Below are 25,687 nucleotides of genomic sequence, written 5' to 3'. Positions count from 1 at the left end.
ACGTGTGCTGAACGCGGAGGTGTCGTCCGTTCGGTACTAGATCGTGGGACTGATCGCGGGATTGTTCGCGGGGCGGATCGAGGGACGTGAGGACGTTCCACTACATCAACCGCGTTCTCTAACACTTCTGCTGTACGGTCTACAAGGGTACGTAGATCACTCATCCCTTCTCGTAGATGGACATCACCATGATAGGTCTTCGTGCGCGTAGGAAATTTTTTGTTTCCCATGCGACGTTCCCCAACAAAATTAAACGTTAGTTTTATTCCGCATTTGTTCAAGCCTAAACCGTAATTATTTTAAAGCGCCTATTCACCCCCCTCTAGGCGACATCCACGTCCTTTCAACGGGGAAGTGGATCTATCGCCACAAGTTCAATGCGGACGGCTCCCTCGCCCTCTACAAAGCACGCTGGGTTGTTCGTGGCTTCACACAACATGAATATGTTGACTACGATGAAACGTTCGGTCCGGTGGTCAAACCATCCACCATTCGCGTGGTGCTCTCCCTTGCCACGTTTCGCTCGTGGCCCATCCATCAACTTGATGTCAAAAACGCCTTCCTCCATGGTGATCTGAAGGAGACCGTCTACTACTCCCAGCCGACTGGTTTTGTTGACACCTCGCATCCGGACCATGTATGCTTCCTTCGCAAATTCCTTTACGGTCTCAAACAAGCTCCGCGCACTTGGTTTCTCCAGTTCAAGTCATTCCTCTTGTCCCTTGGTTTTTCTGCCTCCAAGAGTGACTCTTCCTTGTTCATCCTTCATCACGGCTCATCCATCGCCTACCTCCTCATGTATGTCGACGATATCATTCTCACGGCCAACACCCATCGCACTCTTCACGCCATCATTGCCTCCCTTAAGCGGGAGTTCTCCATGTCGGACCTTGGTGAACTCCACTATTTTATCGGCATCAATGTAACACCTAACTAGTCCGGCCTCTTCCTCAGCCAACAACAGTACACTCTTGAGATTCTACATCGTGCAGACATGCTCCAATGCAAACCTGTTTCCACTCCCATCGATACCACCTCCAAACTGTCTTCGGCTAAGGGCAGTCTCCTCTCTAACCCCACATACTACCGGAGTTTAGCCGGCGCCCTTCAATACCTCACCCTCACACGCCCCGACATCGCATACGCTGTCCAACAAGTTTGCCTATTTATGCATGCACCACGCGACTTCCATATGCGGCTCGTCAAGCGCATCCTTCGCTATCTGCAAGGCGCATCTCATTATGGGATTCAGCTCTACAAATCTTCCTCCATGGAGCTCATAGCCTACACCGATGTTGATTGGGCGGGTTGTCCAGACACCCGCAAGTCCACATCGGGGTTCTGCGTCTTCCTTGGCGCCAACATCGTCTCCTGGTCCTCCAAGCGCCAACCGACGGTGTCCCGTTCCAGTGCTGAAGCAGAGTACATGGGTGTTGCTAACTGTGTTGCAGAATCTTCCTGGCTTCGTCAGCTCTTGCATGAACTTCATTGCCCACCTGCTCGAGCTACGGTGGTATATTGTGACAATGTCAGTGCATCCTACCTCGCCTCCAACCCTGTCCAACATCAGCACACGAAGCACATCGAGATCGATCTCCATTTTGTGCGTGATCGGGTGGCCCTTGGCGAGGCACGGGTGCTCCATGTCCCTTCAAGTTCGCAGTTTGCAGACCTCTTCACCAAAGGTCTCCCCTCTCAGTGTTTCATGGATTTCGGGACAACCTCAACGTCCTTCCTAATGGAGTTCCTGCTGAGGGGGGTGTTGAATTGTAACGTTGTAACATGTGTTGTAGTCAATCCTATTTTGTAAGATCCAGAGTGTTAGTGGCTTACATACCACAATTATAGGGGGTGTTGACCATATATACTTGTACTCTCTAACATATTGCATTCATCAAGGAAACTATTCAATCTAACTTCGTGGGCCGTAGAAACAACCAATATTCTGGCTACATATTTATTGGATCAGATGCACGTGTTTTCTGGCCGAAGAGAACCTTGCTGGAAACGGCGGCGACCTCCGCCCCCGCTCCGCTTGCTCCTCGGCCGCTGTCCGGCGGACACTCAACCGGTATGTATGTCTACTTCGGGGGAGAAGCCGCGGTGGCATTATCGGCCGTGTGCCGCGGCAGGCGAGGGGATCCACATCGAGCCGTTTGCTGGGAGCATGTCGGCGATGCTGGGAGCGAGAGCTCCGGCGTGCTGCGGGGCACCGGCAGCAACGTCATTCGGCCTTCTTCTCGGAGGCATGCGCCGCCATCGCCGCCGCCGCCGGTGACCTCCGCCACCCTGTAATTTGTGTACTATTTTGTTTTGTGATGCATTGCAGGATACAGAAAGCATATACTCCATTTCGATGGTTGCTAATCCTGTAATTGATCTGACCCTACCGTCTTGAGGATTACGATTGTTTTGCTTGCTCAAATCATAAACAAGACCAAGCAATGAAACAAACATCTCACTGCCTGACAACATTAAGAGAGTCAGGACCACTATTTGGGAGCTAGAAAGATCCTCGATTTTGATGGTGGCCAATCCTGTAACTGTGAGGGCTGATGTTGAGATTAAAAACATGTCGACATAGCAAGAACTGTAGTTAGGATTGCTTGGCTTCAACACCATCGAGGCAACAGAACCAAGTATGTCAATGATAGCAAAATAGGACAAGTGAATCAAAAGAGGGCTAAGATGGAAGGCAATGAGCTGAAAGATGAACACAGATGAACTGATAGCATGTCTTGCAGAATTGACGATGACATGCACCTGGATAGGCATTGGGGTTCAAATGGCAGTGGCTTTGGCTCTGGCCCTTTACGGTGTATGTGCCTTGATTCAAGAGGCATTTACAGGTGGCAACTGATCAACAGAGTATATATAGAGCGTATCGCTTAAAGTTAATGGAGGGTAAGCAGACATGTAGAATATGGTCAAGATGACATTCATAAAAGAAAAAATCTTTGGAAAAAGATACCTTTCAGAATTTAACGTTATGCCTTAGGAGCATGCACCAACACGCTCAAGTGTGTGCTAAAGTAGCTAAAGCATATGAAAGAACAGTTTGCATGTGTGCTCAATTTTCTCCCACCATTTGCCAATTGCCATCTTTCTGAGGGTAATCATGACCACATCACCAGATTGGGCAAGTGAAGGCGCTGTTTACATATGAAGACAATTTGCCATTTGCCAGGCAACCTTGGCCAGGTAACCAGAATATGCAATTGAAAGTGCAGTTTACATGTGAAAGGAAGTGACATTACATCTAGCGAGTGCTTCTGGTAGTGGAGTTGCCCGAAAGTTATGGCGACCTTTTTGTTAATGGGTCCAAGAGCATCTCCAAATTTTGCGTTGCAACAAGAATGTGCATAAAATGGTTTTGCTTACTTAGCATTTGGCTTTTCTCTTGAAGGTAGCATTGATGAATTGGGAAGGGATCGCAGCTGCTACCAAAGGATAAACTCATGGCCAGGAAATCTTGCCATGCTTCAAGGGACATCTACAGACACCAGTGGACATGAACCTTCCTCAGTTGGACACTTCCTAGCCAGTTCCTTGCTAAGCATGGTACATCATAAATGCAGGCATGCCATCTTGATTGATCCTGAGCTGACGAGGTAAGATGAGCCGACAGGTTATGCTAAGGCATACGACTGGGACTGCTCTTTGGGCTGACATGCGAACATGATGATTGTTCAAATAGGAAGGCGTTGCTCGACTGAAAACTCAAGGTAAACCGAGTAATTTTACTGTTCTGAAGATGGTAACAAATTATTACTTTTGAAATAGATACCAGAGAAGGTTCAGCGAACTCAATAGCTCTATCCACTTGCATGATTTGTTTGTTTGTTTTGACGTTGGCTTCCCTACTGGCGTCAAGTGATCTGCGTGTAGAGTTATTTCTTCAAATAAATGTACAAAGCATTTAAGCATTAGTGCATAAGTCAGACCTGTTAGCTGGGTATCCATGTTAGCCCAGCCTGTTGACTACTAACCCATCAGTATGGTCAGATAACTTTATGGTGTTAGAGTTATAATATAAGTCATGTACCATTTTATATTTATCCCAATATATAAGGGGTTTCCTGCATATAGTCCATCACCTGTACATGTATATATACTGGCCTATGGCCTCATGAGAATACAAGTTGCTTTTCTAACATGGTATTAGAGCTTAGGTTCTTTTTCGCACGCGCAACTCGTGCTCTTCCCGATCCAATCTTCTAGCCGACGCAGTTTCTTCTCCCGCCGGTCTCGCTCGATGTCGTCCCGCCGTAAGGCTGCTCGTTCTCGCGCCTCCAGGCCGACCCAGTCACCGAGTCCCTGCTCGTTCCAGGCGTGCCCCACCCCGATACAGTCGCCCGCCCGCCCCGATCCAGTCGACTGCCCGCCCCGGCGCCACGCACGGCGCCGCCAGAAGCCGTGCCTTGCTGTCTCGAGGGCGTCGCTCAGCTCCCAGCCGCCCCGTCCTCTGGTTCCGCAGCCGCCCCATCCTCTGGTTCTCGTGACTAGCTCTCGTCCCGCCGCCAGAAGCTCAGATCGATCCGAGCCGGATCCAGCCGCCCCGTCCTCTGGTTCTGGATCTGGCAGCTCGTGACCAGCTCTCGTCCCGTCGCCAGAAGCCCAGACCGAGGCGGCCCCAGACACGAACAAGGTTTTAGACGCGACACGCGTTTAGGTGACTGCAAAAAAAAAGTCTGCTGCATCCGGCTATGTTGCTGTTCCTCGTTGTCTGGTGATCTTTGATGGCACTAACTACACCGAGTTCATTGGCTTCATGCGCATTCACATGCGCGGCATCCGCCTATGGGGTTTTCTTTCTGGCGAGGTCTGCTGTCCGCCATGTCCGGTTCCTCCCGTGGCTCCCACTCCATCGGCTCTTCCTGCCGACGCTCCTCAGGCCGCCAAGGATACGGCTAAGTTTGCTGATGAGGCCGCTATCCGTGCTTACGTTGAGAAGGTTTTGGCTTATGAGGAGGCTCTTCAGGCGTACCATGGTGCTCTGTCTGCTTACACCCAGTGGCTTGATGATGATGCTCGTGCTGCAGCTGTTCTCACTGCTAGCGTTCTGCCTCAGTTTGCCTCTGAGTTTCTGGGCCTTCCTACTGTGTTTGAGATGTGGACTCGCCTTCGTCAGCGCTGTGAGCCCTCTGGTGATGCCTTATACCTCTCTATGGTCCGTCAGGAGCATGCTCTTCAACAGGATGACTCTACTGTTGATGACTTCTATGCACAGAGTTCTGCTATCTGGCGCCAGCTTGATTCTCTCCGCAGTGCTGGTTGTTGCACTTGCCCCTGTTGCCAGGCTGTCCAGGCCGACTTGGAGTTTCATCGCGTCTACGAGTTCCTGTCTCGGCTCCGTACGGAGTTTGAGCCCCGACGTGCTCAGTTGTTTGCTCGTGGCCGTATTTCTCTCGTGGAGGCGCTTTCTGAGATTCGTGCTGAGGAGACTCGCTTACGTGGTGCTGGTTTGCTGGAGGTTCCCTCGGTGCTCGTTGCTCGGACTTTTTCTACGCCACCTGCTGCACCGACCCCTTCTCGCTCGAGTGCTCCGCCGCTCTTGGCCACTCCTTCTGGAGGCTCAGGCCGCCCCCGTCCACATTGTGACTACTGCAACAATGATGGTCATATTGAGTCCCACTGCCGGTCATATTGAGTCCCACTGCCACTGCTACACAAAGAAGAAACATTTACGCAAGGCGCGATCATCATCTATAGCGACTTCGTCATCTACCTCGACAGCTTCAGCCATCGCTTTGACTGAGCAGGATATTCTGAGACTTAAGCGTCTGCTCGCTGCTTCAGGTTCTTCCTCGATGGGTACTGCTGGTTCTGTGACCGAGGCTTCCCACAGTGAGCAACCACCTTCTACACAGTCAGGTACATCCCCATGGGTTCTGGACTCTGGAGCTTCCTTTCATATGACTTCTCATTCTTCCACTCTGTCCTCCCTTCGATCGCTTGATTCTCCTGTTCATGTCCTCACCGTTGATGGTACTCCCCTTCGTGTCGTTAGTAGAGGCACTCTTACCACTCCTTATTCTGTTCCGGATGTTGCTCATGTTCCTCGACTTACCATGAATTTGTTTTCCGCTGGTCAACTTGCTGATTCTGGTTGTCGTGTCATCCTTGACCTTGACTCTTGTTCTGTCCAGGACCGTCGCACGCACACTCTGGTTGGGGCTGGTCCTCACCGCCGTCATTCTGAGGGTCTTTGGGAGTTGGACTGGCTTCATGTTCCTTTCGCTGCCCGCTCTATCGCCAGCTCTTCCGCTTTGGTCGCCTCGGCTACCGGTTCCTTCCAGCAGTGGCATCATCGACTTGGTCATCTGTGTGGTTCTCGTTTGTCGTCGTTAGTTCGTCGAGGTCTTCTGGGGTCTGTCTCAGGAGATGCCTCTTTAGAGTGTCAGGGTTGTCGTCTTGGCAAGCAGATTCAATTACCATATCCACACAATGAGTTAGTGTCTAAGCGTCCTTTTGATTTAGCTCATTCCGATGTATGGGGTCCGGCTCCCTTTGCTTCGAAAGGGGGTCATAAATACTATATTATTTTCATAGATGACTTCTCTCGTTACACATGGCTTTATTTCATGACTTCTCGTAGTGAGGTGTTGTCCATTTATAAGCGTTTTGCTGCCATGGTTCATACTCAGTTCTCTTCTCCCATTCGTGTGTTTCGTGCTGACTCCGCTGGCGAGTATATCTTTAAGATGTTGCGTGGTGTTCTTGCTGAGCAAGGGACTCTCTCTCAATTCTCTTGTCCTGGTGCTCACGCTCAGAATGGCGTGGCTGAGCGCAAGCATCGTCATCTTCTTGATACGGCTCGTGCATTGATGATTGCTGCCTCTCTCCCGCCTCATTTTTGGGCTGAGGCCGTCTCCACTTCCACCCATCTCATCAATTTCCAGCCTTCCGCTGCTCTACAGGGTGGTGTTCCTTTCGAGCGTCTTTTTTATCGTTCTCCCGATTATTCGATGCTTCGCTTGTTTGGTTGTGTTTGCTATGTTCTTCTTGCCCCCGGTGAACGCACCAAACTGACCGCTCAGTCTGTTGAGTGTGTCTTCTTAGGATATAGTGATGAGCATAAGGGCTATCGTTGTTGGGATCCTATCGGTCGTCGGATGCGTATCTCTCGGGATGTGACTTTTGATGAGTCTCGTCCCTTCTACACACGCCCATCTTTCTCGACTTTTTCAGTGGAGGATATCTCTTTCCTCACTTTTCCTGACACACCTATCACACCCGTCGAGCCTTTGCCTATTCGTTCCGCTCCCTCTGCTTGTCCACCTCCAGTCGATTTGTCGCCTCCATCTTCCACGGTCTCCTCGTCTAGCATGTCACCAGATTCTACACCTTCATCTCCGGTGACTTCTTCGTCGCCACTCCCCGATTCTATCTTGGCGATTCCTCCTTCCATTGTTCCATCTTTTTCCTCAGTGTTACACTCGACGTTCACGTTCTGTGGATGCCTCTGTGGATGTGCCGTCATCCTCGTCTCAGCCCACTTATGGCTTGCGTTCTCGTCCTCGTCCGCCTATTGACCGCTTTGGATTTTCCACCGCTGGTGCTGCTGTTCTTGAGCCGACTACTTATCATCAGGTTGTTGTTCATCCTGAATGGCAGTTTGCGATGGCGGAGGAGATTGCTGCTCTTGAACGTACTGGTACGTGGGATCTTGTTTCCCTTCCTCCCGGAGTCCGTCTCATCACTTGTAAGTGGGTCTACAAGGTTAAGACTCGCTCCGATGGTTCTCTTGAGCGTCACAAAGCTCGTCTTGTGGCTCGTGGTTTTCAACAGGAGCATGGTCATGATTATGACGAGACTTTTGCTCCTGTGGCTCATATAACCACTGTTCGTACACTTCTTGTCGTGGCCTCTACACGCCACTGGTCTATCTCAAAGCTTGATGTTAAGAATGCTTTTCTTAATGGTGAGCTGCGTGAGGAGGTGTACATGCAACCGCCACCTGGGTATTCTGTTCCTGATGGCATGGTATGTCGTCTTCGTCGCTCTCTCTATGGCCTTAAGCAAGCCCCCCGCGCCTGGTTTGAGCGTTTTGCCTCTGTGGTGACTGCTGCTGGTTTTTCACCCAGTGTTCATGATCCAGCTTTGTTTATTCACCTTTCTCCTCATGGTCGGACTCTTCTTCTTCTCTATGTTGATGACATGGTCATCACTGGGGATGACCCCGAGTATATTGCCTTTGTCAAGCCTCGCCTTAGTGAGCAGTTCCTTATGTCTGATCTTGGACCTCTTCGCTACTTTCTTGGGATTGAAGTCTCTTCTACCTCTGATGGCTTCTTTATATCCCAGGAAAAGTATATCCAGGATCTTCTTGCTCGTGCTGCTCTTACTGATGAGCACATTGTTGAGACTCCTATGGAGCTCAATGTTCACCTCTCTGCTACTGATGGTGATCCCCTGCCTGACCCGACGCGTTATCGTCATCTTGTTGGCAGTCTTGTTTATCTAGTTGTCACTCGTCCGGATATCTCTTATCCGGTTCATATTCTAAGTCAGTTCGTCTCTGCTCCCACATCGGTTCACTATAGTCATCTTCTCCGTGTTCTCCGATATCTTCGGGGCACGATCTCTCACCGTCTATTCTTTCCTCGCTCCAGTTCTTTACAGCTTCAGGCCTATTAGGATGCTATGTGGGCTAGTGATCCTTCAGATCGCCGTTCACTTTCTGCTTACTGTGTTTTTCTTGGTGGTTCTCTCATTGCCTGGAAGACGAAGAAACAGATTGCAGTTTCCCGTTCGAGTGCAGAGGCTGAGTTGCGAGCAATGGCTCTTTTGACGGCAGAGGTGACTTGGTTACGGTGGTTACTTCAGGATTTTGGTGTTTCTGTCACTACACCGACTCTGCTCTTATCTGACAGTACAAGTGCTATTAGCATTGCGCGTGATCCTGTGAAGCATGAGCTCACCAAGCATATTGGTGTTGATGCTTTCTATGTGCGTGCTGCTGTGCAGGATCAAGTTGTTGCTCTTCAGTATGTGCCTTCCGAGTTACAGTTGGCGGATTTCCTGACGAAGGCTCAGACTAGAGCACAACATGGCTTTTATCTCTCCAAACTCAGTGTTGTTCATCCACCATGTGTTTGAGGGGGGTGTTAGAGTTATAATATAAGTCATGTACCCTTTTGTATTTATCCCAATATATAAGGGGTTTCCTGCATATAGTCCATCACCTGTACATGTATATATACTCGCCTATGGCCTCATGGGAATACAAGTTGCTTTCCTAACATATGGAACATTGTTCAAAGACCTCAACAAAAATATACCGAGGCATTATTTGAATGCAAACATTAGGTTTTGAATTTCTATAATTAACCAAACTTTTTTCCAGTTTCTCCTTGAACTTCTATATAGCACAGTGATAAAGCAACATTATCGTATTGTGTCTATAAATATGGTGCCAAAGCGGCAAAGCCCAAAAAATTTATATGTATTGTAAATTGTGTGCAATAATATATTAACTCCACTCCAACAATACGAATAATATTTTCTCTCTTTCGCTATAATTGCGGGGAACTCATGTGGTTACATCTAGCATGCAACACACAGATGGCTCAGTTCTTCATTTGCATTGATACCTTGATGATGACCAATATTTTGGATACTGAATGACCAAATTTTCTCATGTGGGACCGAGATTCTCGGTTACCACGGTTACCGAGGAATACTGAATAAATTTCGTACGAAATTTATAATGGAATTTTGAATTCAAATTTTTAAAACCAGAAATACAAAATACTTGAACATGAATAGATAAGAAAAGTGTTAGTAGCTCAGTGGTATGCCCCGTACTTGCTCCCTAATTGCTGCAACGTCACGAGTTCGACTCTTGTTACTGCAGATTATTGAGATGCCTCTCTATTTGACTATACCTCGAGCGTTTAAATTCAAGAAGTTCAAAAAATTTGGAATTTTTTGCTCGGAATACATCTTTCTCGTGGGGCGGCGGGAAACGCGGTTACCGCCCGGTAACCGTTTTTCTCGGGCGGTACCCAAAACGTTGATGATGACTGCCAAATGCAAAGAGGACTTTGATCAGGGAAACTGAAGCTTGTCCTTGCAAGCGCAACATCCACAAACTATAACCCAATTAGAAACCTGATTCTTCAGGCAGTACACTAGTGATAGCTGTACCAATTTGGTACATTTGCCTTTCCAAGTAATCTTGGTCACTTGTATCATACTTTCCAGGATTTACCCATGGTCATCGTGAAGGCCTTAAGCCTTCCATAGAGCATGGCCAAGATTAGCACAAACTTCCCTCCGTCACTCCACCATCCAGAAAAGCTGTATGGCTTGTCCTGGCAGATGATCTCTGGGTGCAGCTGATGCAGCCTAGAACAACCGTAACCAGTGGATAACCCTACATTGCCATATGCGCTGCAAAACAAAGCATACAAAATGTCAAAGGCATTCACGAGTTAGATTTTGTGTCCTAAGAGAGTTCAGTTTATTGTCGTGTTTAGCTTTTGCAAACACACAGTGATCTGTTTATGAACTAACTTTACTATTCTGTTATTCTGCAACTGCTATTTACCATTAGTCTATGCTACCATTGCTGTACTGTCTTTTCTACATCTTTGCTGACCGGCAGAGTAAAGAAATATTTCAATTATATTATATCAAAGAAGAACACACCTGATGACCTCGAATATCATGTTTAAGGTTGAGAAGTTGAGTGGATCATTTCTGAGCCTTCTCCTTTCAGTGATGCAGGCAACTATTACAAAGATGATGTTAAACCCGAGTGGTGAAAATGCCAATTTTTGCACCAACGACCCTCTCTTGGCTTTCGTGTTCTCATTGGTGGTTTTAATATCTCCATCAGGTGGTGCAAATGTTGCTGATGGTGGCAAATACCTGAGACAAGAAGTAAATTGTCGCACATAAATCTTGAGATTCTAAAGCAAGTAAGTACTACTCCCTCTGTAAACTAATATAAGAGCGTTTAGATTACTAAAGTAGTGTTCTAAATGCTTTTATATTAGTTTACAGGGGGAGTACTTATCAAATGATATGAAATGAAACATTGATTAATGAAGTGTCATGCAGTCATGAACTTACATCATGACAATGAATAGTACTATAATGGCGGGTGACATGAGTGAGCAGTCGATGGAATTCTCCCCTGAGTGCCTTGCATTCACCACCATGAAGAATGCATTGACAGCCTTCTGATAAGAGCTGAGGCCATCAAACACGGAAGAATTCCAATCAACAGCGGAGAACATTGTGACCCCAGCTGCTACAAGGCCAATGGCTGTCGAGGAGAGAAACACAGTCGGCAACCTAGGAAGCAGATTACCAAAATGCACTTCCTCTGGATTCTTGATCATGAGCCGCAGCTCCTTCACCTTTGTGAGCCTCCCCAGGAACCATACCAGTAACCTAAGGAAGAGAGGGAACAATAAGTTGCCTGCCAAAATCTGACCACTGAGCAGCAGCAAGAGGCCTGAATTCTTTGAGAAGATGACCATGTTCTCATTCGTCGGCACGAGTCCTCCATTTGCAATGGAGGCGACGGTAACCGATAATGAGAAGAGCACAATGTTGATCCCTTTCTTGTTGAGTGGTGCACTTGCAGTTGGCACACGAGTTATATACAGAAAAACCAGCAGAAAGCCCAAGATATGGATCACGGCAAAGTACCCAAAGACCACATATCCTAAGCACTTGACAGACCTACTCCTCTTCAACCCTGTACATTTCTTGGGTGTAATTGCATGAGTTGCTTCTTCAAGCTGTGACTCATCAGAGAGTGCCATGCTGTTGGCCAAGTCTATCTCTTCAAGCTCGACAGGAACTGAGCTGATCTTCACTCTTGGAAGATCTGGCATGTCTTGATGGTTCACTCTAAGCATGAGCCCTAAGAGTGAAACAAAGATCTCCCCTCCTACAAGCATGAGCAGTGTCAAGACCACAATTTGAGCGCTTGAGAGGTCCTCCATCGTGATGGTGCTGAGGCCAGAAACTGTTAGAGCAGAAGTTGACAAGAATAACATGTCAATGTAAGGAGGGCTGAAGTCGGGGTTGCTTGGTTTCAGCGACATCAAGAGGACTGAACCAAGTATAGCAATGGCAAGGAAGTAGGACAGTTGGATCCAGAAGGGGTGAACATGCAATGCAACAAATCGATAGACAAAAGCTATTGAATCGACAACATATCTACTGATACGGCAAAAGCTATGCAGCTTGATATGGATGAAATCTTGGTAAAATCTTTTCACCCAACCCATGGTGCTATATATGAGTGCGAGAAACAAATGCATATGTCTGTGACAAGATAGGTCTCATACGGTGCTACTTATATGCGCGCACTGCATCATTGGCTTGATACCATGAGGAGATCAATTTAATCCTCTGATCCATTCTGGGTTTTAAAATCTATCATAATAGAGCAAGTCAAATGCAATCATGCTCTACTCTCAATCAATCAATAGCAGATGATTTCTTTTCCAAGAAAAACATTTGGTAGGTGAGTCTTAGGCATCAAGTTAGCAGTATTAAACTCACTTTTCTCATCCTGGTTAGTAGGCCACATGAGGTGCGAAGACTAGCTAAAAGTTAGGCTGCCAGGTTTGCTATACTGACACAGGATGGTATAAATGATATAAATGTATGCAGTGTATGCTGCAGTAACAGCAGCACAGCATGACTATCATTTATCAAGTGTCACACATGCGTAAGCGAGGAAGAAATAATTGCACCCACATTATCACGCGCAATCATACACTTGAATATGTGTGCCTTCGTTCACAATAATCACAATAATGCACTAATGTTTATTATACGTTGACGAAGAACAATATCAATTGTAGCATCTCAGAGAGTCGCCCCCAGGTGCAATTGACCATCAAGAGATGCAGAGGCCGGGGTTATCCTCCTTTTCGAAAAAAAAGTGCAACTGACCAATCAGGAGGGAGGGCCTTCAAAATAATTGCATATAGTCAAAGTACATCGTACACACTCGCATGTTAGCAAGATAGCAACTTCATGCATCTGTGATATAGTAGTACAGGCCAAATTGCTTCCTTCCATTTGTCCGTTCTTTCAGTTGAGCTCAGGGCAGCCTGGCCTGTGAGTGATCATTTCTGGCATTTCTGCTTCCAATTCACCGCTGCTCAGTCTCGAAAAATGCATCACCAGCTTTAACGTGCTGTGCTTCCAGTCTCGCGAAACTCTGATGGACACTAGTGGGGACGGGGCCTTTAGCCCCGGCCCGTAAGGGGCTTTAGTCCCGGTTCACCAACCGGGACTAAAGGGGCGGGACTAAAGGCCTAACCTTTAGTCCCGGCCCTTTTACAAGCCGGGTTTAAAGGTGCTCCACGTGGGCGCCTCGTAGCGCCCCACGGGCAGGACCTTTAGTCCCGGTTCGTTACACGGGCCGGGACTGAAGATTTTCAGATTTTGCTTATTTTCGGGGTTTTTTTAATGAAATTATTTTTGGGTTTTAGGGTTTTAGGGTTTAGGTGTTCGGGAGATTAACGTGATGCCTCGTTTGGTGTTCGGGAATTAGTTTTCATATAATTTAAACAGAAATAATTATGCATATATATATAAGGTTAACTTATCTTACAAGCGAGCATATATATACAATTATATGAAGATCTGAATTATCGGGACTAGAGCCCGTCTATTTGATTACATGGACGAACATCAGTAATGGCCCCTAGCTACACTAAATCGTCCTTTGTCATCTATAGCTTCCGTCCTCAGAAAGGTCGCAAGCTCCTCTGCAACAGCAATCGCACGTTGCTCTGGTAGGACCTTCGTCGTCATGGCCGTGTGCTATATAAGAAGAGGAGATGAATATGAATATCAATCATGATAACAAAGAATGACGGGTAAAAATAGAGGTGTGAATGTTCATTGCTTACGTCGAATCTGTGATCCTTGTGCTCAGAGGTAAACGTGCGAATGGTCTCGCAAACATAGTATCCGCATAGATGCGTTCCCCGTGGCTGCTGGTCGCACTTTACGAGAATAGAATATATATAATCAAAATAATAATCTAGCATCATAAATGTATTGAAAATAGAAGTATATCATACTACTACTTACCTGAGCCGCTCTAAAGGTCAACTTCTCATGCTCGATACCGGGAGTCACGCACTTGAACCGCTTCCAAACCCTGCCCGACAAGGATAATGATTTGCTAAGTTTTTCATTAATTGATATATCAGAAAATCATCGAAAGAGACCGATAGAGCGCAAGAATGATTGAAATTACCCTTGGAGCATGTCCTGCAGGCTTTGGAACTGTTCCAAGGGTCTCGATAATGGGTCGAAGGCATCAACTCTTCCCTTATCAATTTGAATGTCCAACAGAATCCAATGAAAGCTGCACATGTATATATATATATATATATATGTGTGTGTGTGTGTGTGTGTGTGTGTGTGTGTGTGTGTGTGTGTGTGTGAGTAACTTATCAATTACACTTATAAGTGAATGGACACAACAGAGTAAAGACCCTCACCTGAAGTTGTATGGAAACAGTATGTGGTCACAAATTTTTTGATCTGTTAGAAACCTTAGAAGGTTTTCCTCCGACTCCTTGGGATAATTAGTTAGCGTCGCTATATGTATTTTATCTGGGTCAATAAACCCAATATTTAGGATGCTCTTACTTTTACAATCCAGAATCTTCATTCTGCATAATAGAGTACAAGTTATATATAGACAATGAATTGAAATAACTAAACAAGTTATATGTAGACAACGAATTGAAAAACTTACAGACAACAGCAACTCATAAGCGATTTGTCGAGGGCGTCGCCATTGTACATCTGGAAGAGTTCATCAAAGTCGATATGGATTTGTTCGGGGCGGCCGTAGTACTCCTGTGGGACACTCAGCACGATCATCGTTCTCCCATTCTTTGATTCACTTAAGTACCATTGATGCAAGTAACGCATATTTGTTGGGAGATCATCTTTGCTGACCAAAGGCTCAACCATGACAAACTGTGGCTTAGGGGCTACCACAGCCTTGGGTATCTTGTCGTCTTGGGAAGACAGCAATTCTTCAACCGAGACACCACATGCAGCCGCCAACTCCTTTGCTCTTTCTAAAGCTAGCCCCTGCACCGGAGGGGGAACATTCTCGGTTAACACCTTGAGGGGTGGGATCGACTGTTTGGCCTGTTGTCCAAGCTGAGGAACGTCTGATTTTTTCTTGCTTGTAGTTGAACTTGATTTGCTCCCACTTGCACTTGCACGTGATCTGCTCTTTTTCACTTCCTTCTGCAATGTGCGTGTATAGTCATCAGGCTTATGGTGTAAGTCATAAGGTCTGATAGGAAGATTAGCATGACGTACCTTTGGGAGGGGAGACCGTTTGCGCTTTGGGGTGCTCTGTGGCTTAGGAATCGTCGGCGGAGCGTTCTTGATGGCACGCTCCCGCTTAGTATCCGAAGCGGGCGGCGGCGGAGACGGACGACCCAAGTCCGGCGGCGGTGATCGAGATGGACTCATGTTGTGCTGGCCGACGTCATGTGGAGGGCTTGCACGTGATCTGCTCTTTTTCACTTCCTTCTGCAATGTGCGTGCATAGTCATCAGGCTTATGGTGTAAGTCATACTGTGATGGAAGAGTCGTGAGGTATTTTGCAAATGCTATTTGCTTCTAGGTGTATTCCGGGCGGGGCTCGGGTCCCTTCTTTTTCATCTGCGCATCATGATGTTCCTTTGCTATCCTGGCGTTTTCCTCGGGGGTACGATCAGAAGGTCCGATAGGAAGATTAGCATGACGTACCTTTGGGAGGGGCGACCGTTTGCGCTTTGGGGTGCTCTGTGGCTTAGGAATCATCGGCGGAGCGTTCTTGGTGGCACGCTCCCGCTTTGTATCCGTGGCAGGCTCAGGCTTTGTATCCGGAGCGGGCGGCGGCGGAGCGTTCTTGGTGGCACGCTCCCGCTTTGTATCCGTGGCAGGCTCAGGCTTTGTATCCGGAGCGGGCGGCGGCGGAGCGTTCTTGGTGGCACGCTCCCGCTTTGTATCCGTGGCAGGCTCAGGCTTTGCATCCGGAGCGGGCGGCGGCGGAGCGTTCTTGGTGGCACGCTCCCGCTTTGTATACGTGGCAGGCTCAGGCTTTGTATCCGGAGCGGGCGGCGGCGGACACGGACGACCCAAGTCCGGCGGCGGTGATCGAGATGGACTCGTGTTGTGCTGGCCGACGTCATGTGGAGAGCTTGGAGGTAATGGAGGTGTAGGTGACCTGCGACGACTCGGAGGCGGTGTTGTCCTTGGGGCCGAGCCTGGAAGCTTGATGTAGTTCTTGTCCCATAGGATGACTCCACCCATTACTTCTCCGAGTGTCCTCTCATCTTCGGGTCCAGCTATGCCGAGCTCCATATCATTAAACCCCGTCATGATTTCATCCACCCCGACTTTAGCAAAGCCAGCTGGAATCTCACGGCCATGCCAGCGTGCATCAGGGCCAGAAGGTAAAGCTTGTCCGACGGCCACCTTCATGGATATGTTCTTGAATTTCTGATGGAGTTCACATGATGTTGACTCCTTGATTCCATCCACGGGGTAGCCGGGACCGCCCTCTATCATTCTTCGTTCATCGTCGGGCGAGGCCTCAGATTCAGCCACGCTGCTTTTCCGCTTAGATGGGGCGCCGGTAATATCAAGTGCTGGATCTTCCTGGCGCGGTACTCCTCTAAGCTCATCAATCTGCTTCTGTTGCTCGTTAATCCTGGCAAGCAACTGGTTGAACTTGTCATTCTCCTCATCCTGCTGCCGCTTCTTTGCTCTCTCTCGGCTTCCGTAAGTGTCTTGGTCTCTGGCAAACCTAAGCCACCATGGGTAAGATGGACCGAAGCCTCGCGTTCGTCCTCCATGTTCGTCATTGCCGAGGACCAGTGTGAGCAAATCTTTATCTCTATCTGCAGTGAACTTTCTTTGTCCCTCCTTAATTTCTTTCACTATCCTTTTCCAATTCTCCCTGGGTATCCTAAGATTGTCATTGCAGATGAGGTCCCCTGTTGTTTCGTCGTACGACCCACCATGCGCAAGGAACCAATTTCTTGCTCTCAATTCCCACTCATCACGGAGTGGTTCAGGTACGATGCCTTTATCTATCAGATCTTGCTCTTTCTTTTCCCACTTTGGGATGGCAGTCTCATAGCCACCTGGCCCCAGCTTGTGGTGATATTTCTTCTTGTCGGCATTTATCTTGTTCTTTTCTGATAATGCCTGGGCATCTTCTGACTCCTTGTACTCTTGAAATTCCTTCCAGTGATTCGCCTGCTTGGCTAGATACCCCTCGAATAATGTCACTTTCTTTGTCTTCAGATAGTTTTTCCATAGCTTCTTCTTCCAGCTACGAAACAGTTCGACCATCTTCTTTAGAGTCCACTGCTTGACTTTGACCCTCAGTTTGTTTGCGGTGTCTTCATTCTCACATTCTGGCAGGTTGAAATGTGACATGAGATCATTCCAAAGATTATCTTTGTACCTTTCGGCGACATAGTCACTATCGGCTGCCCCTTTGCGCTTGTTCCACTCCCGAACGCTGATCGGGACGTGATCCCTAACGAGAACTCCGCATTGCTTCTTGAATGTGTCAGCAGCATTCTTAGGAAGCTTGGGTTCGCCCGTAGGCATTATCACCTCAAAGGTGTAATGCGTCCGTGCATCCAACTTTCTAGTCGGGCCTCGTTTCGTAGATTTGCTCGATGTGGAGGCCTAAGAGGGAGAAACATTCATCAAATGAATGTATATGTATACAATATAGAGCTATCTCCAATATTTTTCACATATTACAAGTGATTGTCGAACTTCATATGTATACCTCGCCGGACTTTATTATTTCTTCACCGGCTTCTCCATCAGTGGAGCTATCACCTTCTCCGTCATTGGACCTATCTCCTGCCCCATCGGCTTCATCTTCGTGTCGCTCGACCTCCATTCCATATCCGGAGTCGTTTAGATATGACGTCGGAGATTCAGTTGGTTCAACGTCGGGGCCGTCTTTGATTATATCTTCGAGAAGTTCTTCCTCTTCGAGGTTCCTGATATGTGGATCCATAGTTCTGCAAAAAATGGACATTTTATTAACTAATAAACTAACAAACTATATAAGAGGGGTTGGAAATTTCGAAGGCTCGTTTTATATAGGAGGACCTTTAGTCCCGGGTCTTGGCTAGAACCTAAACTCTAAAATACCAGCCGGGCGGAGCCCAGTCCCGGACACTTAAGCATATACAATAGCAAAATTAAACTAGTTCTATTAATTTTCTTGCTAATATAAACTATTAACACTTAAGCATATACAATAGCAAAATTAAACTATTAACAATTAAGCATATACAATAGCAAAATTAAGCAATAATCTAAGAAACACTATTAACACTTAAGCATATACATTATACAATAGCAAAATTAAATGACAAAAAAATATATTTCTTCTTCTTGTAACCCTAAACTAATTTTTCCTCTTCTTCTATTTCTCCTCTTCTTCTACTTCTTCTTCTACTTCTACTTCTCCTCTTCTTCTACTACTTCTCCTCTCCTCTTCTTCTATTTTTCCTCTTCTTCCCTTTTTCTTCTTTTCTTTTCCTTTTTCTTCTTTTCTTCTCCTTCCCTTTTTCTTCCTTTCTTCTCCTTTTTCTTCCTTTCTTCTCCTTTTTCTTCTTTTCTTCTCCTTTTTCTTCCTTTCTTCTCCTTTTCTTCTTTTCTTCTCCTTTTTCTTCTTTGCTTGTGCTGGCCGGAGTGTTGGGGAGGAGGGGGCGTGGGGCTTACCGGCCGGAGGTGTCGACGGCACGCGGCGAGGAGGACGGCGGCGGCGAGCAGGACGACGGCGACGGCGGGGAGGACGGTAGGTGGCGGCGAGCAGGACGGCGGGCAGCCTGACGGCGTCGTCGAGCTCGTCGCTTGCCGCGCCGGGCAGGAGAACGAGAGGAAGAAGAAGAGAAATGGACGATTTGGGTTCGAAATTTTCTAACTCCCGCTTATACAGGTGGATCTTTAGTCCCGGTTTGGGGCTCGATCCGGGACTAAAGACCCCTTTAGTCCCGGGTGGAGCCACGACCCGGGACTTAAGGACCTTTTTCGGCAGACCAGAAGGCGGGAAGCAGGGGCCTTTAGTCCCGGGGCGTGGCAAGAACCGGGACTAAAGGGGGTCTTTAGTCCCGGGTGGAGCCACGCCCCGGGACTAAAGGCCCTTTTTCGGCAGACCAGAAGGCGGGAAGCAGGGGCCTTTAGTCCCGGGGCGTGGCAAGAACCGAGACTAAAGTGTTGCCTATATAAACCCTCGCCCCTACCCACCATATCCCCTGTTTTTTGGTTGTTGAAGTGTGACCATGCCATGCTCTTGCCACTCTAGTTCATGCACATGACGTGTTCGATGAAATGCCCGAGCCACTGTACTTAAGCTTTCTCCTCTCCAAGCTCGACCTCCAAGCTCCATTTTCCATAATAGTTGTCTAGGTTTGGTCGTGCACCAACTGCGAGCACCACCGTGGTGAGCCTCTTGTTCTTATCTTCTTTTTAAAATCAAAAAAATCTTACTTGTATGATTTAGATACATACTTGTATAAATTACTCACTTTCATTATTTTTTGTTATTATATAGTGCGGTGGTTTTGGTATCCGCCTCCGTCGGCCCTCGTCCTGTCTATGATTTGGATGTGGTATATATTATCTTTTATAACTATTTGTTTTATTTAGTGTTTATGACAATTATGACGACCAATGTGACATATATTTTTTTAATCTAGGAGGTATGTGAACCGGAAATTCCAACCCACATAAAAATTCTTGTCGAGAAGTTAAATTTGGTTGAAAAAGAAAACAAATACTTGAAGAAAAAATTGAAAATAATTGAGGATAAGAATATGGAACTGGAGTTGCATGTCGCCGATGTCATCGATGATCGCAAGATGAAGATCGATGCGATGCGGTTGAAGATGGATGCAATGCGCTTGAAGATGGATGAAATGCGCTTGAAGATTAGGAATATTAGAAAATATGCCATTGATAAAGAGGCTTGGTATCATTATGTTGTTGGGTCAATTGTTACCTTAGTTGCGATTTTGATCGCGTTTGTTGTTGCATTTAAATGTTTTACATAGTTGTATGTTGTTTTATGAGAGAACTTTATGTATTTATTTTTTGCAATAATAACATTTGATCACTACTGTTCTTTGGCTTTAATGTGATGATGAACTTGTATTAATTTGGTCATATGTTCTGCAATGGTTTTTTGATATATTTAATTTCATAATAGAGATGAATCGCCAATGATAAAATTTAATTTCATAATATGGTTTTTTGAACTCCATACTTTTTGTGTGTTCAACAATTTCTGACTTCATTTGGTATATTTCGTGCATTTACTTATTTTTTTGAGCTAGTTGACCCTGAAATTGAAAAGCACTACAAATGAACTCTGAAAATGTTGAAAGTTGGCATGCTATCATCATTTCACCCACATAGCATGTGTTAAAAAGTTGAGAGGGCTACGACCAAAACTGGATGCACTTCGTGTACAAAACGGACAATCTCTCTCGAAGTATCAGGGTTTCGAACGAGAACTCATCTCTTACAAAGGGATTTCATTTTTTTGAACTTATTTGAACTCCATAATTTTTGTGTGTTTAAAATGCACCATTCAAAGGCACATCACAAAATTTCAACAATTTCTGACTTCATTTGGTATATTTCGTGCATTTACTTATTTTTTTTGAGCTAGTTGACTCTGAAATTGAAAAGCACTACAAATGAACTCTGAAAATGTTGAAAGTTGGCATGTTATCATCATTTCACCCACATAGCATGTGTTAAAAAGTTGAGAGGGCTGCGACAAAAACTGGATGCACTTCGTGTACAAAACGGACAATCTCTCTCGAAGTATGAGGGTTTCGAACGAGAACTCATCTCTTACAAAGGGATTTCATTTTTTTGAACTTATTTGAACTCCATACTTTTTGTGTGTGCAAAATGCACCATTCAAAGGCACATCACAAAATTTCAACAATTTCTGACTTCATTTGGTATATTTCGTGCATTTACTTATTTTTTTGAGCTAGTTCACCCTGAAATTGAAAAGCACTACAAATAAACTCTGAAAATGTTGAAAGTTGGCATGCTATCATCATTTCACCCACATAGCATGTGTTAAAAAGTTTATAGGGCTACGACAAAAACTGGATGCATTTCGTGTACAAAACGGACAATCTCTCTCGAAGTATCAGGGTTTCGAACGAGAACTCATCTCTTACATGGATACTATGAAAATGAAAAGTGTTTGAAATTTAGTACATTCCATACATGTATTACATAAAAGGTTTAATACATTATTACATTATTGCACCAATATTCCTATCTATTATTTCTGTTTTCTTCTGGGTCGTAGCCATGGAGAATCTTCATCATTCAGTAGGATGCTTGGGTCAGTTTTCACTTTGAAGGGCGGAATTTCATGAAACTTATTATAATCTTCTGACATGTCTGTCTTGTCATCTACTCCCACGATGTTTCTTTTCCCTGAAAGAACTATGTGGCGTTTTGGCTCATCGGACGATATCTTCTTTTGCTGATTTCTTTTTCTCGTTAATGTAGACATGTCCTTCACATAGAAAACCTGAGCGACATCATTGGCTAGGACAAATGGTTCGTCCATGTATGCAAGATTGTTGAGATCCACTGTTGTCATGCCGTACTTTTGGTCTACAACTACCCCGCCTCCTGTCAGCTTCACCCATTTGCACCGAAATAAAGGGATCTTAAAAGTAGGTCCATAGTCAAGTTCCCATATCTCCTCTATGTACCCGTAATATGTTTCCAAACAGTGCCCATTCTCGTCTGTTGCATCAAAGCGGACACCACTATTTTGGTTGGTGCTCTTTTTATCTTGGGCAACCGTGTAAAATGTATTCCCATTTATCTCATACCCTTGGAAAGTACATATAGTCGAAGATGGTGGCCTGGCCAAACAGTACAGCTCATCTCCAACGGTGTCGTCATTCATGAGATGTGTCTGCAACCAACTGCCGAAATTATTCTTGTGTTCCCCTTTAATCCAAGAGTCAGCCTTCCTCGGGTTTTCAGAGCGTAGAATATTCTTGTGTATCACGATATACGGAGCCACCACGGTGGAATTGTGTAGAACTGTGTAGTATGCTTGAGAGAAAGAATGCCCGTCCATACATACTTTTGCTTTCCTTCCTAGTGTGCCTTTTCCTGTCAGCCTACCCTCATACCGAGATTCAGGAACACCAATCGGCTTAAGGTCAGGAAGAAAGTCCACACAAAACTCAATGACCTCCTCTGTTCCACAGCCCTTGGAGATGCTTCCTTCTGGCCTAGCACGGTTACGAACATATTTCTTTAAGACTCTCATGAACCTCTCGAAGGGGAACATATTGTGTAGAAACACAGGACCGAGAATTCTAATCTCTTCGACTAGGTGAACTAGGAGGTGTGTCATTATATTGAAGAAGGATGGCGGGAACAACAACTCAAAGCTGACCAGACATTGGACCACATCAATCTGTAACCCTGATAGACTTTCTCGATCGATTACCTTCTGAGAAATTGCATTGAGGAATGCACATACCTTCACAATTGCCAGGCGAACATTTTCCGGTAGAATTCCCCTCAATGCAACCGGAAGCAATTGCGTCATAAGCACGTGGCAGTCATGAGACTTTAGGTTTTGGATTTTTTTGTCTTTCATATTTATGATTCCCTTTATATTCGACGAGAAGCCAGTCGGGACCTTGATACTGAAAAGGACTTCAAAGAAGATTTCCTTCTCTTCCTTAGTAAGAGCGTAGCTGGCACGCCCTTGAAACTGCCCTGGATGCATGTCATCTCTTCCTTTATGACGTTCCTGGTCCTCCCGTGCTTCCGGTGTATCTTTTGACTTCCCATACAAGCCCAGGAAGCCTAGAATATTCACGCAGGGATTCTTCGTCAGGTGCATCACGTCGATTGCCGAGCGGACCTCATGGACTTCCCAGTAGGGTAGCTCCCAAAATATAGATTTTTCTTCCACATGGGTGCGCGCTTATCAGGGCCGTTAGGAACAGGTTGGCTGCCAAGACCCTTTCCAAAGATTACTTTTAAATCTTTGACCATATCAAATACTTCAGCACCAGTATGGATGACAGGCTTCCCCCGGGGTTCTGCCTTGCCATTGAAATGCTTGCCTTTTTTCTTTAAGGGATGCTTGGGCGGAAGAAAACGACGATTGTACGGATACACATTCTTCCTACAGTTGTCGAGATATATACTTTCTGTCTGATCCAAACAGTGCGTGCATGCATTGTATCCCTTGTTTGACTGTCCTGAAATGTTACTAAGAGCAGGCCAATCATTGATGGTTACGAAAAGCAACACTCGAAGGTCAAATTCCTTTTGTTTGTGCTCGTCCCACACACGTACACCTGGTTCGGCCCACAGCTGTAAAAGTTCATCAACTAATGGCCTTAGGTACACATCAATATCGTTGCCTGGTTGCTTTGGACCTTGTATAAGCACTGGCATCATAATGAACTTCCGCTTCATGCACAACCAAGGAGGAAGGTTGTAGATACATAGAGTAACGGGCCAGGTGTTGTGACTGCAACTCTGCTCCCCAAAAGGATTCATGACATCTGTACTCAGACCTAACCATAAGTTCCTTGCATCAGCTGCAAATCTCGGGAACTCTCTCTCGATTTTTCTCCACTGCCGACCATCAGCGGTGTGCCTCAACTTATCATCTTTCATACGATCTTTCATGTGTCATCGCAACAACTTCGCATGATCTTTATTTTTGAACAGACGTTTCAACCGTGGTATTATAGGAGCAGACCACATCACCTTGGCAGGAACCCTCTTCCTGGGTGGCTCGCCCTCAATATCACCAGGGTCATATTTTCTGATCTTATACCGCAATGCAGTGTATACCGAGCATTTATCCATATTCCCGTACTTCTCACCGCGGTAGAGGATGCAGTCATTAGGGCATGCATGTATCTTCTGCACGTCTAATCCTAGAGGGCAGACAAGCTTCTTTGCTTCATACGTGCTGGCGAGCAATTCGTTCTTTCTTGGAAGCATCTTCTTCATCAGTACCAGCAACTTTTCGAATGACGAGTCAGTCACACCGGTCTCTGCCTTCCACTTCAGCAATTCCAGTGTGCTACCCAGCTTCTTCTGGCCATCTTCACAAGTTGGGTACAACAATTTGTTGTGGTCCTGTAACATCTGCTCGAACTGCAACCTCTCCTTTTCTGTGTCGCAACCTCGCCGTGCATCAGAAATGACCCGGCCAAGATCATCAGCGGGCTCATCTGGTTCCCGTTCTTCATCCTGATCTTCTTCTTCATTGTCTTCCATTGCGGTATCAGCATACTCAGGGAACATAGATCGGTAGTTGTCATCATCGTTCTCTTCTTCTTCATCGTCGTCTTCCATCATAACCCCTCTTTCTCCGTGCTTGGTCCAAACATTATAGCCCGACATAAAACCGGACCAAAGCAGGTGGCTCTGAATGACTCTTGAGGAAGTGTAATCCTTCTCATTCCGACATTCAACACATGGACAAAACATATAGCCACCACCATGCTTGTTCGCATCGGCTGCATCTCGAAAAGAATGCACGCCTTCTCTGTAAGCGGCTGTGCGTCGATCACCGTACATCCATGGATGGCTCATCTGTGTTATACGACAGTATATCAAATACAATCACGATCCTAAAAATTAGTACCGCACGGTCTAAACGAGGAAATATAGTTGCTAACCTTTTAGAATAAGTAGAAATAAAGAGGAAGAGGTTTAAGCGTGGCTCAGGCATCTCATATCGTAGTTGTGTTCGGTGAATTGAAGCGGCATCGCTCTAACACACATTTCAACAAACACCTCTAGTGCATCAAAAAAAGTGGAGAGCAAGCACCCACCCACAATCCTCCATCCAAGAAAAATGCAAGGAAGAGGGGAGAGGGGGGCTGTGCTATATATAGGCAGAGGACTTTAGTCCCGGTTTGAGACACAAACCGGGACTAAAGGTGGCGCACATGCGGGCTGCCAACCGCGTAGCCCTTTAGTCCCGGTTTGGGACACGAACCGGGACTAAAGGTTCCTTACGGGCCGGGACTAAAGCCTCGAGGGAGGCATTGGGAATTGGGGCAACGTGGCCGGGCCTTTAGTCCCGGCCCAGAGGCAGGCCAGGATTAAAGGGTCCAGGCCAAAGGCCCGTTTTCCACTAGTGGGAGGTTTTGAATGCTAGAATTCAGCAGGTTGCTTGAATGCTTGACATGGGTAATTAAGGGCGTGTTTGGTTCCTTGCATAGCTTCACGCTGCATCGTATACACCATCCTGGCCGAGTCAAGCCTGGCTAAGCCGATGCAAAAAAGAATTGAGATGTATGTTTGGTTCTGTGCATACCATGGGGCAGGCCAATGCAAGAAGTTGTTTATTAGACTGTATGAGAAACCGGCACATACTTCCCAAAAGCAGGATGGCGACGGATTTATTCGAGGCAAGGAGGCACCAGTTGGCCATGGAGCTCCTCCCGGCGGCGGCGGAGGCCCTCCTCCCGGCGGCGGCACAAGAGGGTGCTCGGACCGGCGGCGGAAGAGGGAGCTCCTCCCGGCGGCGGCACAAGAGGGTGCTCGGACCGGCGGCGGAAGAGGGAGCTCCTCCCGGCGGCGGCGGTGGCCCTCCTCCCGGCGG

General features: G+C 46.5%; 1 protein-coding gene, 1 long non-coding RNA gene and 1 pseudogene across 4 annotated transcripts; 1 reads left to right on the top strand and 2 right to left on the bottom strand.

Moving 5' to 3' along the window:
- LOC123410324 overlaps positions 1-2,786 on the bottom strand; it is a 120,221-nt pseudogene extending 117,435 nt beyond the window's left edge.
- Positions 2,787-2,795: 9 nt separating this feature from the next.
- On the top strand, positions 2,796-11,086 carry LOC123410327. Of its 3 annotated transcripts, none has more exons than XR_006613029.1 (4): positions 2,797-3,201; positions 3,407-3,725; positions 10,727-10,928; positions 11,014-11,086. It is a non-coding gene; the product is annotated as an uncharacterized LOC123410327 (long non-coding RNA). The 3 variants fall into 3 exon arrangements; XR_006613028.1 differs by having other exon boundaries at positions 11,007-11,086; XR_006613027.1 differs by having other exon boundaries at positions 2,796-3,201; positions 10,727-11,086.
- LOC123410321 (cation transporter HKT2-like) lies at positions 9,899-12,722 on the bottom strand. Its single transcript, XM_045103250.1, has 3 exons — positions 11,083-12,722; positions 10,657-10,878; positions 9,899-10,398 (listed from the first exon to the last, which is right to left on the bottom strand). The coding sequence occupies exons 1-3, from the start codon at positions 12,285-12,287 to the stop codon at positions 10,197-10,199; spliced, it is 1,629 nt and encodes a 542-aa protein (XP_044959185.1). The 5' UTR covers positions 12,288-12,722; the 3' UTR covers positions 9,899-10,196.
- Positions 12,723-25,687: the final 12,965 nt, after the last annotated feature.

The sequence above is a fragment of the Hordeum vulgare genome, chromosome 7H (genome assembly GCF_904849725.1).
Source record: "Hordeum vulgare subsp. vulgare chromosome 7H, MorexV3_pseudomolecules_assembly, whole genome shotgun sequence".
NCBI lineage: Eukaryota > Viridiplantae > Streptophyta > Magnoliopsida > Poales > Poaceae > Hordeum > Hordeum vulgare.
The sequence above is the reverse complement of the archived record's forward strand: the minus strand, read 5'-3'. Positions and strand labels throughout refer to the sequence as shown.

Excerpts from the sequence above, each read along its gene's own strand:
- LOC123410321 (XM_045103250.1), bottom strand. The coding sequence starts at position 12,287 with ATGCATTTGTTTCTCGCACTCATATATAGCACCATGGGTTGGGTGAAA. Across the intron at positions 10,879-11,082 it reads GTACTATTCATTGTCATGAT|GTATTTGCCACCATCAGCAA; the intron begins GTAAGTTCATGA and ends TTCTTGTCTCAG. Across the intron at positions 10,399-10,656 it reads ATGATATTCGAGGTCATCAG|CGCATATGGCAATGTAGGGT; the intron begins GTGTGTTCTTCT and ends TTTGTTTTGCAG.